Here is a 17,954-nt window from a genome sequence, read left to right as displayed (position 1 = left end):
ACAGTTCATAGGGTACTCTGCATGCTGCATACAATAAGGGGGTATTTACTAAAATTATTCCTTTATAAAGTTGACCTAGCTTCCATCCAATTTGGCTTGGAAAAAAAGTCAGTGCAGGAAAAGACTTGACAAAATTGTGCAATAATTTGAATCGTATGACTTTTTTGAATTTGACACTAAAATTTTACAACTTTGAATCGTATGACTTTTTTGAATTTGAGACTAAAATTATACAACTTTCTCAAGTTGTCGCCTGAAGAGTTGCATTACAACTGTGGGGATCAGATTCTGTTGGACCCTACAAAATGTTGTGCAGTTGCATGACAAGATTAATTCTGACCCAAAAAATCTTGTCAAAATCTCCTGTGTAATTTAGCTCTAACAGAGATGCCTATGAAAACAAATAAATACTCAGCAATGCAAGTAGGCCTAATTGTAGGTAAAAAAAAAGTAGAGCTATAAAACTATATGAAATAAATATCTATTTAACAGAGTTTAATAATCAAATTTTTTGAGCCATAACAAAGGTTGAATATGCATTAAAATAAACAAAATAAAAACAGATTTTTCATAATGGCACTTTGTAAGAGTCAATGGCAAAATATTTTGACATAAGGACTTATTGAGCAATTAACAGAGAGCAGATTTATTCACTCAGTGCAGTGTTTGAAACATTGGTGAATAGGTTCTAAGTCTAATTACTATTATTTTTAGCATGCTTCATGTCAGGAGGCCTATTGGCTCCCAGCTGGGAGTAGTCAGGACCAAAGAGGAAGCTCTAGGGTTAAAAATGCCAAGATCGCAGTACAGAAGGTTTCAGGCAAAAATGTTATCCAAATCCAGGCAAGAGTTCAAAGGCAGGCAGAATAGAATCAGAATCAAAGTCCAGGCAGGGGTCAAAATCCAGAAAACAGTCAATTAACAATACAAAACACCCAGGAAAGTTAAACAAACGAATCCTATAACTGGGCAGGGACACGGAATCTAAGAAGCCCTTTTATGTGCAGCGTATGGGCGCTGCCATCTTTAATTCACTGCGACGGCCAGGAAGGTAAGCAGCACCGTCGGGCGCTCCTTAAACTTCAACACTGAAGATTCGGAGATTCACATTTCTGTCTGAAATATTTTTATACATTGTGTCCCATTTGCCTTAAAATCAAGGGCCTCCGACACTTTTCTTCATATTGTTAAAGTAATGTTGTGGCTTCCATGCTTTTGCTTTAATTAGTTCAAATCTTGATGCAAAACTGTTTAGGTCCACTGAGGTTAAAAATACCAAAAATGACCTCCTGATACCTCCCACTGAATTAAAAGGGATACTCCTAAAGGCACCAGTTCAGCCATAAAAAAGCTGGCACTTTCAGGTGTAGCTCATTCAGTTTAGTTCATGCACATGATGCCTTGTGTGCCATTAACCTAAGGGTACATTTAGCCAATGATGAAAAGAGAATGTTTCATAACATTTTCAGACATCCATAATGTGGAAGCATTTTGTTCTGACAATTTCTGGCAGTCTTCTGTAAATATACGTTTCACAAAAATATACAGATTTGAATGTATTACTCTCTGCAGATATACTAAATGATAATAAAATATTTGTACGCTATAGAATATGACTGGTGAAGGTTTAATCATTTGAACAGAAATTTTTGATTTTCCACACAAAGACCTTTCATTTCCCTCCACCAATACTGAACACTCACCTTTGTTTAAAAAAGATGACATCTTGTCCTTAAATGGCTGGATATTCTCTTTAGGTGAGTCTTTTACCACTGCTTTCAGCTGCTTGTCACAAACTGTATTGGGAACAGATATCACACACATTAGCCATTCTCTATGTATTTGCACATAGGGGGTATTTACTAAAACTCTAATTTTTCCCATTTTATTAAAAAAAAGTCAACCTAACTCTGATCCATGAATTTGACTAATTTATAAAAAAAAAAAAAGCTTATAGAGGCTGAAAAAAGTCAGTGTGGGAAAAGTCTCTACAAAATCGTGTCACAATTTGTACAACTTTTTCAAATATGACGCTTGAACTGTACTATTTTTTCAAGTTGTCGCCCGAAAACCCTGTCTTTTTTGGATTATTGTACAAAAACCAGCACAGATCATGATGTCAAGAAACATCTTCAAACTGTAAAAGGGACATCTGCCACTGACTTCTACATGACCTCGACGGGTTTTAGCTGGAGTATTTTCTGATTCAGATTTTTATCAGCTTTGGAGTATAATAAATCTTTAAAAAAATTAGTTTTTTCCCCTATAAATATTCAAGTTTTACCCCTAAAAAAATTGACCAAAAAAAAGATTGAGTCTTCCTAAATGGGCCCGTAATGTATTTAATGATGGCTATAATCCCTGGGCTGTATGTTTCTGAATTTACATGAGGTGCAGTCAAGTGGAGCAATTGTTCAGGGGAACTATATGAACCCCTGTGCGTGGAGAATAGTTATGGAAATAAAAATATATATATATATAACAATAATAAATTGCCTTAAAGCTAATAATTTTCACTCTTAGGGGCACATTTATTTAGTTCGAGTGAAGGAATAGAATAGAAAAAACTTTCAAATGAAAAGGAAGGCCCGAGTTATGGCGCAGAAACGTCGAAATAAAATATAACTTTTTGATATAACTTTGAATGATTATTTTGACCAGCACCCAGGCAGTGGATATGTAGTTGTGAGTGCACCAGGTCAGACTCACTATATATAAAAAAAAAAAACCCAAAAAATATTATTATTAAGCCTCAACGTTTCGATCCCCCACAGGGATCTTCTGTGCCCCTGACGAAGATCCCTGTGGAGGATCGAAACGTTGAGGCTTAATAATAAAAATTGTTTTTATTTTTTTAACTAAAACCCTGTGAGTGACGCAATCCTTGTTCACTGCTTATTTCCCATGCTGGCACCCAGGTATTAATTTTGTCTACGGAGTGCACCATTCCTTTGGTTATAAATATATATAGAGATAGAGGGAGAGAGAGTGTACAGTGAAGCTTTGTGAGAGATTTAGCCAAATACCGAACTGAATCCGAATTTGCATATGTAAATTATGGAAACAAGGGGGAAAGAGAATCAAGTGCTGTGTGCGAGGTTAAAAAATGTTTGTCACAGTTTATACGAAAATGGGCTCATTGGCTCCTTTTTGTAGAATCCAGAGAATATCAAGAATTAATTTCTCACAGTTAAAATAAGTCAACAAGGGAAATCCATATGGCATTGTATTCATATGCAATATGAATCCTCAGACATGTCAATCCATGGTCCTCTTGTATATATATATATATATAAATATATGTGTGTGTGTGTATATACACATGCATTTATGTGTATATACCCTTACCGCTTTTTCTCTTTTTCTCTTTTCTCTTTTTTTTTTTGTTGGCTTATTGTGTATTTGGTCAGACTTACTGCAAAATTGTAAAAAGCTATATTATCGTGACAATATGCAAGATAACTAACAATAAGCTTTTGAAGGTTGCTCGTAAAAATATGCCATGTCACTTGTCATTATCTGGACCCTAGTCTTTGTTTTTTCCTTTTTTGTATTCTGAAAAATTAGAAATAAAGAATTTAAAAAAAGAAATGTTTGCCTTTGTCTGTGTGTCAAAAACTTGAGAATCCTGCTGAAAAAGGCAGAATCTTGGCCAAATCCCGAACCAAATCCTAGATTCGGTGCATCCCTAATAATTAGATGTTTTGGAAAAGTCAGACTTTTGGAAATATGTATCTATTAAGCATGGGAAAAGATAATATCCATCAATCTATAACGCTGACTTGTGCATAGCAAAGATTATAGAGTTCACTGAAGCACCAACATGACTTGATAATACTGAATGCTGGAACTCTTCTCGGTTGATGCAGTTCATTGTTATTATTATTATTGTTTTTCATCTTGATAGTATAATTATGAAATGCACTAAATGCACAGCTCTTTAAATCTGCCAGTCCTATTACCAAACAGGCTAATTTCTCTGACATTCATTTCTGTGTATATTTTTGAACTGAAGAGGGCAATTTTTTAAGACATTATAATGATTATGTGTTTTAAATGAATTGGTAATTGTGATTATGACTAACTGTGATGAAAATAAACCTATAGACAGAGCAATAAATTATGAATTCTTGAGCTAAAATTACTGTGAAGTAAAGTATCATTTCTTGACCTGTCGCACTGCCGAACATCAAAGGGTAATTGCTTGAATATTCAGTGAGTGCATCGACCAACAAGTAAAAATTTAAATTACTATATGGAATTAGGAAAATGGTCAGACTTTTAATGCACTTGTAAAAGCCAACTACTGAATCGTTGCTATGGATACTAAACACCGGGAAACTTTGCCTCTGTAACTACATAACTCAATTTTTTATTAGTAACATACTTCCTAAAATGTATACTTTCCTGAAAATACATTTATGGAAGACATATGCCATTATGCTGTAAATTAGACAGAAACTATGTCTCTCTCTATAATTTCTCTCACACACACAAACCAAAACGTCAAGTCAATAAAGATACATTTTGAAAAGCTGTTCTACCTGCTTATATTGTTGAATTTCTGGTAGCGCCAGGTAGAACGTGTGCAAAAGCCTTGGACTTTGTTTATATATAGTATATATAAATATATAATTATGGTGCCAAATCTGTATGCACTGGTAGATATACATCCCCTTTAAGTCCTGTGAGGAAACTCAAGGGTCAGATAAAGTAACCCTGAGGTGCTGAGAGGAGCTAGGCACTTACTGTTAATTCTTGGAGGTGTAAGGATAATAAAACTCTACAGATTAGAGTTAGATTAGAAACAGAGTAATGTGTTATATCTACCGCTCACCCGCCACTTCACTTTTCCTGCAATGGTGGTGCTGGTCCTCCGTAGACCCCGGCAAGGTCCCACAGTAATAGCAGTAAATTCACGGGTCCGCACACGCACACACACACTATATATCTGCAGTCAGGGACGTGGCCCCTCTTTTTATTACTATTTCACCACAAATATAGATTAGAAACAGACCATGGGGTGACAATTTGGAGATTAACAAAAAAAGAAAAAGCTGCTTCTGCCTGATGCAAGTATTTTTTATACTTTTTTGAACAAAACTTTCTTGCATGTAATAGAGGGAAAAGCATACCATGAATTTCACCAAATGGTACTACAATTAGGTTTGTAGGGCACTTTGATGCCCATCAACATATAAATTTACTATGAAAGTAGCTGCTCTCTGTTAGACCAATGGCATTAGACTTCTGTTGTGTCAAGCTCCACATGATATACTTTGGAAATAAATTTATATTTATCTTTGGTGCAGACAGATTTAATACAGACAGGTCTACAGATTGTAAAGGAAAAGTATCTTACTTGTAATATCCAAAATAACGGTTATGAAAGCATGTACCAAGCAAATGAAAGGGGAACTGGGATCTTCCTGAGAAAATGGTGTGGCTATATGGGTGTTTTTGGAGAGGGGTTGCATGTTATCTGCGATGGGTAAGACCAATGTATACTTAACATATTGATTCAGGCAAAGAAACACCAGCAGGCTTTTCTCCACCTGTGTTTTCTTCTCCATGGAGGATAGCCAAATCTCTTCCTTTGCTCCTTTCTGTATCTTTACTGACAGACATAGTCTTTACTGACAGTCGATATTTGATTATGTTGTATTAAGCTCCAATGTGTTATGTGCTGTTTGCTGCCTTATAATGCAATGTTTTGTCTCTGTCTATAAAGGGGGTGTTTAAGGGGAGAACTGAAAGTTCTAAACATACTTTGTGGGCATAAATATCATAATAGGTGTAAGCCAAAAAAAAAAAACTCGCTTTTTTTTTCTTTACTCTATTATTGCATATCTATTAAAATCTGACAGTTAAAAGTGAGGACATTTTAGTCCAAGCCCGATTACAATGGTCACCCAGACATAGAACTGATCCACCAAAAACCCCACAAACTTCCCTTTGAGGTCCAACCTTGGAGCACAGCCTGTGGAGTATGGCCTCCATAGCTCACAACAAGGCTACAGATATAGGAAAGCATTGGTGATTTTCGACCATAGTTCTAAAAATATCTAGCACAGCAAACAAGTTCTTACACCAAATCTCACTCTAACTGACCTTCAGACTTGGCCTTCACGTTTATCTAGATGACCAGATAGACAATGTATCAAAAATTAAAATGGATGTAAATTGCAACAGTGGTCAGATAACCACTCTGAGAAAATGTACATCCAATAATTTGGAATTCTGGAATTGTGGAGAAAATGCTACATTGTGGTTAAAAAAAAACATGGTGATTTTTTTTTTTTACTTTAACTGGCCAGCACTTTGGATGTGTCTGAAAGACTCTTACTCACATTTTAGCTTTATTACTATAGGCACAGCAGCTACTTAGGTCTCTTAGTAGTATATGGTCCCTTGCTTCATACATAATAGGAATGCTGTGTCTCTCAGGGCAAATCTGGTAAATGTGCATAGTGTAAGTCATATCTTATGCTCAGCTTAGTGTATCCTATCATTAGTACAAAACACAATATCAGACCAACTATGTTTACATTTGTTGTCCCAGACTTTGATCTCTAAAGCCTCCAAGATACTCAGCAAACTAAGAGCCAAGATCTTTTTAAAATGTTTATTTTATTTTCTAGCATTAAACAGCACTGCTCTAATCTTAGACCTGACATTTGCTTCCACAAAGTCTTACAAATTCCAATTATTTTCTTTGAGTTGCTAAGTTGTTGTTCCACAAGCAGAGGCAAAAAATATTTCTATTAAACAAAAAAAGTGCCGTGTAGTTAAACACATGGCCTTACAAATGACAGAAAGGAATTCGTGCATGCTTTAAGTCCTTTTCCTACAGATGTGGTGTATTCAGGTATTAAACCTCCCACACCAAATTTTATTATTACTATACACATCATATAATAACAAAGTATTGTAGCTGTTTACATTATCGTTTTCATATCTTAGTTTACAGATGTGAAATATCAAGTTTTCAAAGTTATTTTTGGAGCTAATCTTTTTGTGGCTGCATTTCTTAGAATGAAATTTACATTTGTTTTTAACCTCTTTTTAGCTACTCATTTTCTTGTAACATGGAGAGAAGTGTTGAGTTTCTTGATCATATAACAATATAAAAGACATGCACTTTGTTAAAAGAGAAAATTGCTATAAAAATGGCACCTACAAGATTTGGTCTTACCTTCAATGTCTTTTTTAAGTTTACGCAAGTCTTTGTCCAGGTCCTCAAATTTCACCTGTGAAGCCAGTAAAAGGTCCTGGGGTTCTGGCAGTGGAAAAACACTTTTGTCTGTTCCAGCATCCTACAAGATATTATGTGATTACATTTAAATACACTTTAGCTTCTCCTGAACATAATATAATATTAAATACTGTATGTACAAAACTGCTTACTATTGGGCCACAACCAAACTTCTGCAGCTCCCTAGTGATTGTGGCCTAGAAATACACAGGCTATACTATAGCCTGTGTATTTCTAGGCCACAATCACTATGGAGCTCCGCTATAGGGTTTATAGTTAATGATGTTGTTTGTCCTATTGTTTTTTTAACCCACCCAGTGAACTCCTTTTTATAGTTAACAGTACATTTATGGTAAGAGCAGGTTTTATTTTTGGAGCAGTTTGGCCTTTCTGTTCTTACCGGATCAAAATATCGTAGATAATAACGTACAACATAATCCACCAGGCAGGCTTTGTTATCCTACGAAGCAAACAGAAGAAAAATTACTTTGCAAGAAAATATTATAAATCTTTTAAAATCTCAATCTGCCAATTTCTTGTTGAGATTGAACTAAATTTTTCTTCTTGACCTCTGAGAAATCGGGCTCTTAGTATGTACCTGTTAATGGGATAGTTCTTTAAGATAAGTTTTAGTATGTTACAAATTGTTTTAATCCCACAATCCAAAAAAAAAAAGTTATTAAACTATGAGGCTAGAATTTTGTCATTGTTACTTTTTTTATTACTTTCAATCTCTTATTTAATTCACTGCCTGGCTAATCGGTTACATTGGGACAAATATATAAGATAGAATGAAATTGAAGAAAAAGCACGGTGAAGAAAAAGCAAAATACTTTATTAACCACAGAAAAAAAATTAAAAATGAAGACTAATTACTAATGATCTCAAAATATTACTGCCTACATCATATAAAAGTCAACACACAATAAGCAGATTTGCCTTGAAAAAGTGACTTCTGCATGTTAACCGACGAGCTATGTGCTTTACCTATATCTCCTCCACAATGGATTTTCTGTAAAATGAAAGTGATTCCAAATTACACCGACATTTCATATGATGATGATGATATATTTCAGATCTTAAATACACTGTATATATTCTCATGTGCTGAAAGAACACTGACTGCGTAAACTAATAACCGGTTAAACTGTGAATACCCATCTCTCAAACCAACTCACCTTCAACCGTTTAGGCTCATTTAGCAAGTTTGGTGCTAAACCGCAGCAGTGTAGTTGTTTTCATTGGTCTGCACTTCTGCTATTTGCATCTATGTTTGTAAATGAGCCCTCACATCTTTTGCAGGAATGGTACATTATGGCCAACAACATTTACTACAGTTAACACTTACCCTACTTTTAACATCCTTCAGTTTGGGAAGGATTTCCAATCCAAATCCATCTGCCTGCCCACGAGTCCGGTTGCCTCCATTCATGTAGTTTCCAAAAGCAAGAATTAAACCTATTATATCCTTCACAGAGACCATCTCCAAGAGGCACTATGGGAAAAAAAACTTGGTTACTACATGGAACATATAGAAATTATGAAAATATTGTCCTCTATAATTATCACTGGGATTATGATAAGAACGCTGCCGAAATAGCTGAAATAGATTATATATTCTTAGCAAAACTGACCATTAGTGATGGACGAATTTATTCGCCATGCGCCAATTTGCAGCGAATTCCAATTCTGGCGTCCGTTTTTTTTGGACGCTGGCGCATTTTCGCCAGCGTCAAAAAAACGGTTTCGCTAATTTTTCGGCAAAGCAAAACGCCCCAAATTCGCCCATCACTACTGACCATCCTATGGTGAGTGGAGAGACTGACTGCTTTACCCTCTTATACCACAGTAGGTGTCCAGAGACAGAGAGATTCTAAATTTGAATGTTATTTTCATATAACTTGATGTTCTTTAAAGCTAAAAGTTCAAATGGACAATGCAAAAAAATCTAAAACAAAATACATGTCCTCATGCAGGGAAGCAACCAAACACACAAATGCTTTTACAACTGTAAGGCATAAATTAGAATTCTTATTGTGACTGCAACGGCAGCAGCAAAAGCTATAGGGTGATTCTTTTAGTACTAATAGCTAGTAAATGTGTGATCACCCATTGTATAACAATGAAAACTCACAGTGCAGGCCCGACTGATGAAATCCACCTTCCTCCTCACTGCGCTTATTCCTTCTAGAAAGGCAGTCTGGAATATAATGCACTGAGATCGCTCTACGAAGTTTGGAATCTGGGACAGCTCATAAAGGAACCTGAACAAGAAAACAAAAAATACACTCCAATGCTTATTTTTTGGAAGATTCCTGCAGCAGGTTTTTAAATTGTGAACACAGCCCTTATAAATAATTGCGAGAGCAATCCAGTCCCTACTATCAATAAAGTTCGGAAAAATGTCAATCACTCTTTAAATTATTGTATCACATAGAAATGTAATTATAATTAATGAATACATTTTAATTTTTATCTTACTATAAAGGGATCTTACAAGATTGTATTGGATAATGAACACGACTTGCAGTGTTGCTTAGATTACTTTAATATGCAGCTTTTTAAAAGCTACAACTTCCAACTACAATTAATTTCTAGCACTGTACTTCAAAGCCTATGGGGCAGATTTATAAAGGGTCGAAGCGTATGACATTAATCTTATTACAAATAATACTGTGTAAAGTTTTTTGTAAACAATAAAAAATCAACATTCACAAATTATTGTGGTGTGCAGTTATTTACAATTATAAGGGATATATACCAATTGGAGTAGACGACTCAAAGTATTTACCACCATTGGTCCTGATCTATGCAAGTCCTAATTGGGTATCTAGTAGTATAGGGTTCTCAAATCAGCTGAAACATATTAACTATATTATTTATGGGTGCAGTTATTTTCTAAACTACCAATATTTTATTTAATATTAGACCAATGTTTGTGCAAAGACAAGACAGTCTGGAATGTTTTGGCCAAACGAATACATTGAGAATGCCTACACAAACTGCTCCAGACCAGAACCTTTAGAGATTTCAATGTATTATCTGATTAAGGGGAGTGTGAACCAAAGTCAGCAGTCCCATTTATGCTGATTTTTATCAGCTCTTTTGGGGAAAGAAATTAAGAGCAAAAAAAACCTACTGTTCAGGTTTATCCAGCAGTTTCACTTCCTCAGATTTAGATGTCTGATAGTGTTTTTTGATGATTTCCAGTTCTTCCTTCTGAGCCCTCTGTAACATAATTGACAGTCAGGATTCATTATTCCCAGTCTACACATTTCGATATATAGTTAAGTTGAAACTCAGCACACATACATACTTACACTGTACATTTACATTGACCCTTCCATACACTCGTAAATTATATATACCAATATCTACACTATTTGTAAATTTTAGTATCATAATAGCCTATGATATTTTGCTTGTTCAAGAAAACATTACGACAGTGCATTCCACAACCTCACTGTCCTCACTGTGAAGAACCCCCTACGTTGCTTCAAATGAAAGTTCTTTTCCTCTAGTCTAAAGGGGAGGCCTCTGGTACGGTGATCCACTTTATGGGTAAAAAGGTCCCCTGCTATTTGTCTATAATGTCCTCTAATGTACTTGTAAAGTGTAATCATGTCCCCTCGCAAGCGCCTTTTTTCCAGAGAAAACAACCCCAACCTTGAAGGTCTACCCTCTTATATCCTTCTTATGGACTGGAGCCCAAAACTGCACTTCATATTAAACATTAGGCCTTACAGCGACATATAAAGAGGCAAAATTATATTTCCGCCCCTTGAGCCAATGTCCATTTTTATGCAAGACATCACTTTATTCGCTTTAGTAGCCATATAATGACACAATTTTCATCTACTAAAATCTCCAGATTCTTCTCATTTAAGGAAACTCCCAACACACTGCCATTGAGCGTATAACTCACATTTATATTATTTCAACATTGGACCTCATTTTTCAGTTTGCTGCCCAGTATTCCTACACTGAACACAAAAAGTTTTGGGTAATGTATATCATAATGAATTCAAATACTGAATAGCATAAAATGGAACAGATCCATATCGCCAAAGACAGTCACCTAAAATGCATTGCTGATGAAGTGACATCTGGAACTCTTTTCATAACGGTTGTACAAACTGTTTGACCGCTGATTTTCACAGTGGGAAATATCAGCACTAACAATCTACATATTTGGGTAATTAGTGATGGATTGTACATGCAATGATTGGTATTCAGTCTATAAAATGAAGTCCGTAGGAAGATGTAAGCAGTAACATTAGTGTGTATGCAAACATACTCTGTACCTTCTTCCAGCAGCTGATGATAGACTCTACAATTGTAGTGTGCAAAACAACAGGCTGGGTTACTTTTCAGTGGTTCTGATAGGAGAGTTGCAAATAAACTATACATTCATTGGTTTTTATAGAATGAATAATGTAACTCTTATAAATACAGTGCAGTACTTACATTTTCATACAAGGCTTCAAGAGTCTCTAGATCCACAACTGAATTATCTACATTAAGAATTGCTACAAAAAAGAAAGGAAAATAGGTGACAATGAAACATTTAATTTAAAGTAAGTTGGTGTTAGTTGTATAACAAAAGAAAACAACATACACATTGGTAACAGACACTTTTCCATGTGAAAATATAAAGGGAGCCCAACATGTATTAGTCCTCTATGTATCTAATGTTCTACTCAACGGATGACTATTTACACAGCACAGTGGTCATGCCATAAGGAAAATGCAGAAAACTACCCGATAATGTCTTTCTTGAATATTCCTTTTGTTATTGACCATGGCTTTAAGACACAAACATTGAAAATATGTTCCTGTAAAGCTTTTGACAAGTTGGCTGCCTGTTCACGCAGTTTTTTAGGGGAAATTAGCAATAGTAGGCAGGTAATTGTAGGATCAGGAGCATAAACAAAAGGTGCACCAGGTCTTTTATAGGTTTATTTAGGCAACTCTTCCCAACATAAAGATTAAAGGAACATAGTTCATTAGCATTTCAACAGCATACCGTATATACTCGTGTATAAGCCGACCCGCGTATAAGCAGAGGTACCTAATTTACCTAATAAAACTGGAAAAATTTATTGACTCGTGTATAAGCCTAGGGGTGAGAAATTATTTTAGGACATGGCCTAACGTTAAAGCTTTAACGTTGCTGCTTACTCACTGATCTGAAGCATGCACTGACTCCTCCATGCTGCTGCACATACTTCTCCCCCCTCCTCGCTTAATTCTGCTCCAGCCCCTCCCCTCTCAGCTCTTGTCAATCAGTCCTCCCTCTCAAATGACAATGGTAGCTCACAAGGGTTAAAGGAGAAGTAAACTGCCACCTCCTTTCCCCCTATTACGAGGCTGCAGCATCCCAGGGCACGTCACAAAGGGAGAAGACGCGCGCCTCCGCTCCCTGTACAGGTGCGTGCTCGTATCACAGAGTGAGCGTGCACCTCATCCACGTCTCGAGCGCTCCTCTTCTAAACTCTTGTGCGCTCCTACGCGCAATACGGTAATGCGCACACAGTACTGAGTACTGAGTGACGAGAGCTGAGAGGGGAGGGGCTGAGGGCTAAGGAAGCCACGAGCGGGGAGAAGTATGGGCAGCACGGAGGAGTCACTGCAGACTTCAATCAGTGAGTAAGCGGCAACCTTTTTTAGCTGACCCGCGTATAAGCCGAGGTAGAGTTTTTCAGCACATTTTGGGTGCTGAAAAACTCGGCTTATACGCGAGTATATACGGTACATTCACAACGTTCCCCATCTCTTTGGGGTTCTCACAATTCAGGATGGCTCCTACACTCTGGAATATTCAGGCTTTTCACCAAGCACTTCTAACTTTGGACCCAACAGGCTTCTCACTAAGGGGTCCATTTACTAATTTATCAAATTTATCGCCAAATAGGTTTTTGCCAGTTTACTAACCTGCGGTAAATATAAATTTGCGAATTTTCTTGCTCAAAAATATGTTTTCGGCAGTTATCGCATTCGCTGAAAATAACACTACGAACACATTAACGCCTGGTTTACTAAACAGCGAAATGTGCAAAAGACAAAATTTACGCAAGAATTTTCGCAAAATTATAGTGGCGTAAGTATTTTTTCGCCAGAAAATTCTCAAGGGGCAGGAAATATCCCATAATACTTTTTTTACATCATTCTTTGCTGACAAGAGAGAGATCTGTAGCTATTGCTGACAGGATGTTTTGGCTTCTGCTTCTATCTGGTGCAACAGCAGCAGTTTCAGCTCAGAGTCGTATTATTGGCAGCGGCATCACAGTCCAAGGATTCGTCAGCCTCTACGCTTTTTTGGTTTCATTGTGATTGGCTACATTAAACTGTGCATTTCTATGAAGCAAAGAGATTGACTGGTATGATTTCTTGTTCATATGATTCTATTGGCTGAAAATTCGCAACTCGCTAAAATTACCGCTAACATAAGCTGGTTCGTTAACGTAGTTACTGCAAGTGATCGCAATGACTTCTGAGCGCTTCGCTGTTTAGTAAACTTAGTCGCTGCGAATATTCTGGCGGAAAAATATTCTCAGCGATAACATGCAGAAACTTAAAGTCAAATTTACCGCACTTTAGTAAACACACCTCTAAGTCCTTTTCACTCTCCCCTCCAGGGATACCAGTTCAACAGCCTCTGCCTTGGCTTACCTTCTGGCAGCACCACAACCCTCCTCCAGCACATGGAGGTATCCGAAGTATAATCATATCCCTCTTTTATTTGCTGCTCACTTGCAGCATAATCAGACAGCTACCTATAGCTGAGCAACTGTAAACACTAAATGAAGTACGAATGGAGGGCCCACCCTGCTCTTCTCCATTCACTCAGGGACCCATTTATCTGGCTTTTCCTAAGCCTTACTTGCTGCAACACTATACATTTTCCTTGGAGTTAACTGCTTACAAGTTACGTGTATTTTTCACCAATCTCTTACAAGCTAAACAATAGCATCTCATAAGGGGTACTTTTTCCCTGCATACATGGAGAGCTTTTCACCTTTATATTAACTTTTATTATGATACAGACATGGATATTCTGGCAATTGGTCTGCATTTTTGAAATATTTTTTTTAAGTATTAAGCTTTTTGTTCACCAGTTCTCCCACTTGGCATTTTTTTCAGCTACCTGGTTGCTACGGTCCAATTTACCCAAGCAATCAGGCAGTGGTTTGCATGCGAGAATGGAAGATGAATAAGAAAGAGCCTGGATAGAAGGATACATAATAAAAAGTAACAATAACAATACAATTGTAGCCTCACAGGCAGGAGAATAGGCTAAATAAAAAGAAAAACCATAAAAAATGAAAGCCAACTTAAATGCTGTTTAAAATAGACCATTCTGTAATAAATGACAAGTTAAATTAATGGTGAACCACCCATTTAAATGATAAATTACAGCCATACCTGCACATTTTTAAAGAGATTTTGCCAATGCTTATAGCGTCTATTTGTGTTCACGTTATCCAGAATGCTTGGGACCTGGGGTTTTCCAGAAATATACCCATCATTCAGATCAACATACCTTATGTCTAATAAAAATCATGTAAACATTAAATAAACCCAATAGGCTGGTTTTGCTTCCAATAAGGATGGTTTATATCTTAGTTTGGATCAAGTACAAGCTACTGTTTTATTATTACAGAGAAAAAGGAAATCTTTTTTAAAAATTAGAATGATTTGCTTAATGGACTCTATGGGAGATGGCTATCCTGTAATTCAGAGCTTTCTGGAAAACAGATATATGATTTGTTATCCAGGAAACCAGTTATCCAGAAAGCTCAGAACTACAGGCAATCTCCCATGGAGCCCATTCTAATCAAATAATGACAATTTAAAAAAATTATTTCCTTTTTCTCCATAATAATAAAACATTAGCTTGTACTTGATCCAAACTAAGATATAATAAATCATTACTATAGGCAAAACAATCCTACTGGGGTTAGTTAATGCTTAAATGTTTTTTTAGACGACTTAAAATATAGAGACCCAAGCATGGATATGGAGAAACCAAGCATTATGGATAACAGGTTCTATATCTGTAATTGGATGCCATAGAAATATATTGTGCGCAAGGGACATGACTGGGGGCAGCTGGGAAATTGACAAAATGTCTAGCCCCATGTCAGATTTCAAAATTGAATATAAAAAAATCTGTTTGCTCTTTTGAGAAATGGATTTCAGTGCAGAATTCTGCTGGAGTAGCACTATTAACTGATGCGTTTTGAAAAAAACATGTTTTCGGATGACAGGATCCCTTTAAGGAGAAAAAAAACCTTTACTCCTAATCCAGTTCCAGTTTTTTCCCATAGACTTCAATAAAGGTTTCAAGTGATAAACCGTGAGAAAAGTTTTTCTGTATTGAATTGAATCTCAAATTGAATATTGTCTATGACTTTTCACATGATAAACCTTGAATCTGACCCAAAATGCAATTTAAGTTTAAACAGTTTCGTTTCTGATATGAGGCTCACACACACATGATCAAGCTGTGAACAGTAAGGTCCAAGAGAAATATTTGTGAGCAATATATTTGGTGGGAAAAAGGTATTGGCTAGTGATGGGCGAATTTATTCGCCAGGTGCGAATTCGCGGCGAATTTGCGCGTTTCGCCGCGAGCGAATAAATTCGCGAAACGCCCGCGAAAATTCGCGGCAAAAATTCGCCGGCGTCAAAATTTTTTTTTCGAAAAAACGGACGCCGGCGCCAAAAACGGGACGCCGGCGCCGTTTCGCGAATTTTTCGCCGTTTCGCGAATTTCGCCCGAAATTCGCGAATTTTTCGGCGAAGCGAAACGGCGCAAATTCGCCCATCACTAGTATTGGCATTTTGAATAAATGTGAATGATGCCTGCCAGCTTTGTTCCAGTTGCCAAAGAATATATTTTTATTACTATCTAAAAGCAGCAAATTATTTCACAATAATGTTCAACAGAAGGGTGTACATGTACAAATACTGATCAAAGGTCAACAAATCAGAGAGCCCTGTCATGAGTTCATGTACAGGTAGGACCTGTTATCCAGAATGCTCGGGTGCATAGGGTTTTCCAGATAACGAATCTTTCTATAATTTGGATCTCCATACCTTCAGTCTGCTACAAAATCATTTAAACATTAAATAAACCACATGGGCTGGTTTTGCTTCCAATAAGGATTAATTAAATCTTTGTTGGGATCAAGCACAAGGTACTGTTTCATTATTACAGAGAAAAAGAAAATAGTTTTTAAAAATGTGGATTATTTGGATAAAATGGAGTCTATGGACAGCCTTCCTATAATTTGGAACTTTCTGGATAACGGATTTCCGGATAACAGATCCCATACCTGTAGTGGATGTATAGTATGGTTTGTAGGTTAAATGATCCATTTCTTGTTCTATGGCATGCTCATTTAAGGAGATGTTATATTGTTAAGCAAAGCACCTTTACAAGTTTTCCCAGACAGAGTCGGCCTCTCCAGGACTCCCACCTCCAACAGCCTAAAAAGTGCTAATGTTATGAAGCTTGTCTGCATGAAGCTTGCCATGTAATGCAAATTAGTCTCATTAAATTCAGTCTCCCTGGTGGGTTTTCACTTCCCTCTACCATATACTGTCAGCCTCCTGAATATCTCACCTACACCTCCCAATAACCCCAAAAGGAAGCAGACGCATGCTGTGCGAGGCTGGTAATTTTATTGGGTTCTTCAACCTTTAAAAAATCTGTTACAGGGCTGGTCTGGTTTCTAAGATTCTTTTTTGCAGGGAAATTAAGGCAAACATTTTTATGTGGCCCTACAGTGTCTGCTCGCCGCACGAAAAATTTATATACAGCAGCGTCATTAGAGCAAAGCTGCTCCCATTAGGATATAATAACCGTCAGAAGGGACAAAAAGCAGAGCAGGACCCAGCGCCTAGGCAGGCAGGCGCTCATAAAAAACACTTGCCAGCTACATTTCACACGCTTTGGTTATTGAATTGTTTTAAGTAGAAACTTTCCTTTGCTCTCTGTGCTTTAACACACCTAATTCAACTTGATTATACAACCTTTCCGTCTTTATTCTGGACAGAATTCACAGGCTGATGTGTCTAACGCCTCAGCAATAAGAACATGACCTTTCTCTCCTTTATAGGGCTTACTTTTCACCCATTTAGTGATATGGTGTACATATTGAAGTAGGACTCACTGCAAATGTTCCTTTGCAAAAAACAAGCAGTTTACGAAGAGCATGCCAAGCCAATCCCTGCACTCAGTTTATTTGTATTGCTCTGTTGTTGGCAAGTTACTGAGTTGATCATGTCTGATGCAGTTTAGTAAGTTGCCTGCATGCTAAAGTTGTTTGCTGTAGGGAGCAATGTAAATGACATCAGCCCAGTATTTATTGCAACGTTACCTTTGCTCTCTGTACCTGAATTAGGGATGCACTGAATCCAGGATTAGAATCCGAATTCTTAAAATCTTGTGACTTTTCATCACACAAACAAAAGTCATGGTTCTCCTTCTCCCTTCCTTAATATGCATATGCAAATTAGGATTCAGATTTGTTTCGGTATTCGGTCAAATCTTTTACAAAGGATTCGGGATTCAGCCAAATACCAAAAAAGTGGCTTTGTTGTAGCCCTAATCTTAACAGAGATTGGCTTCTGCCTCTGACGACCAATATAAAGACCAGTGTATGTGGGCTCAGAAATATCTTCTGAAAAT

At 36.9% G+C, this 17,954-nt stretch overlaps 1 protein-coding gene across 2 annotated transcripts in view; it reads right to left on the bottom strand.

Moving 5' to 3' along the window:
* fmn1.L (formin 1 L homeolog) overlaps positions 1–17,954 on the bottom strand; it is a 139,127-nt gene that overhangs the window by 17,527 nt on the left and 103,646 nt on the right. For both annotated transcript variants that reach the window (XM_018231168.2, XM_018231169.2), the window contains 7 exons: positions 11,723–11,784; positions 10,395–10,483; positions 9,390–9,519; positions 8,604–8,750; positions 7,656–7,715; positions 7,196–7,316; positions 1,704–1,796 (listed from right to left, as the gene is read on the bottom strand). In XM_018231168.2, coding sequence (XP_018086657.1) covers positions 1,704–1,796; positions 7,196–7,316; positions 7,656–7,715; positions 8,604–8,750; positions 9,390–9,519; positions 10,395–10,483; positions 11,723–11,784 — 702 coding nt within the window. The remainder of the gene's footprint in view (positions 1–1,703; positions 1,797–7,195; positions 7,317–7,655; positions 7,716–8,603; positions 8,751–9,389; positions 9,520–10,394; positions 10,484–11,722; positions 11,785–17,954) is intronic.

Source organism: Xenopus laevis, chromosome 8L, assembly GCF_017654675.1.
Source record: "Xenopus laevis strain J_2021 chromosome 8L, Xenopus_laevis_v10.1, whole genome shotgun sequence".
Classification (NCBI taxonomy): Eukaryota; Metazoa; Chordata; class Amphibia; order Anura; family Pipidae; genus Xenopus; species Xenopus laevis.
The sequence above is the reverse complement of the archived record's forward strand: the minus strand, read 5'-3'. Positions and strand labels throughout refer to the sequence as shown.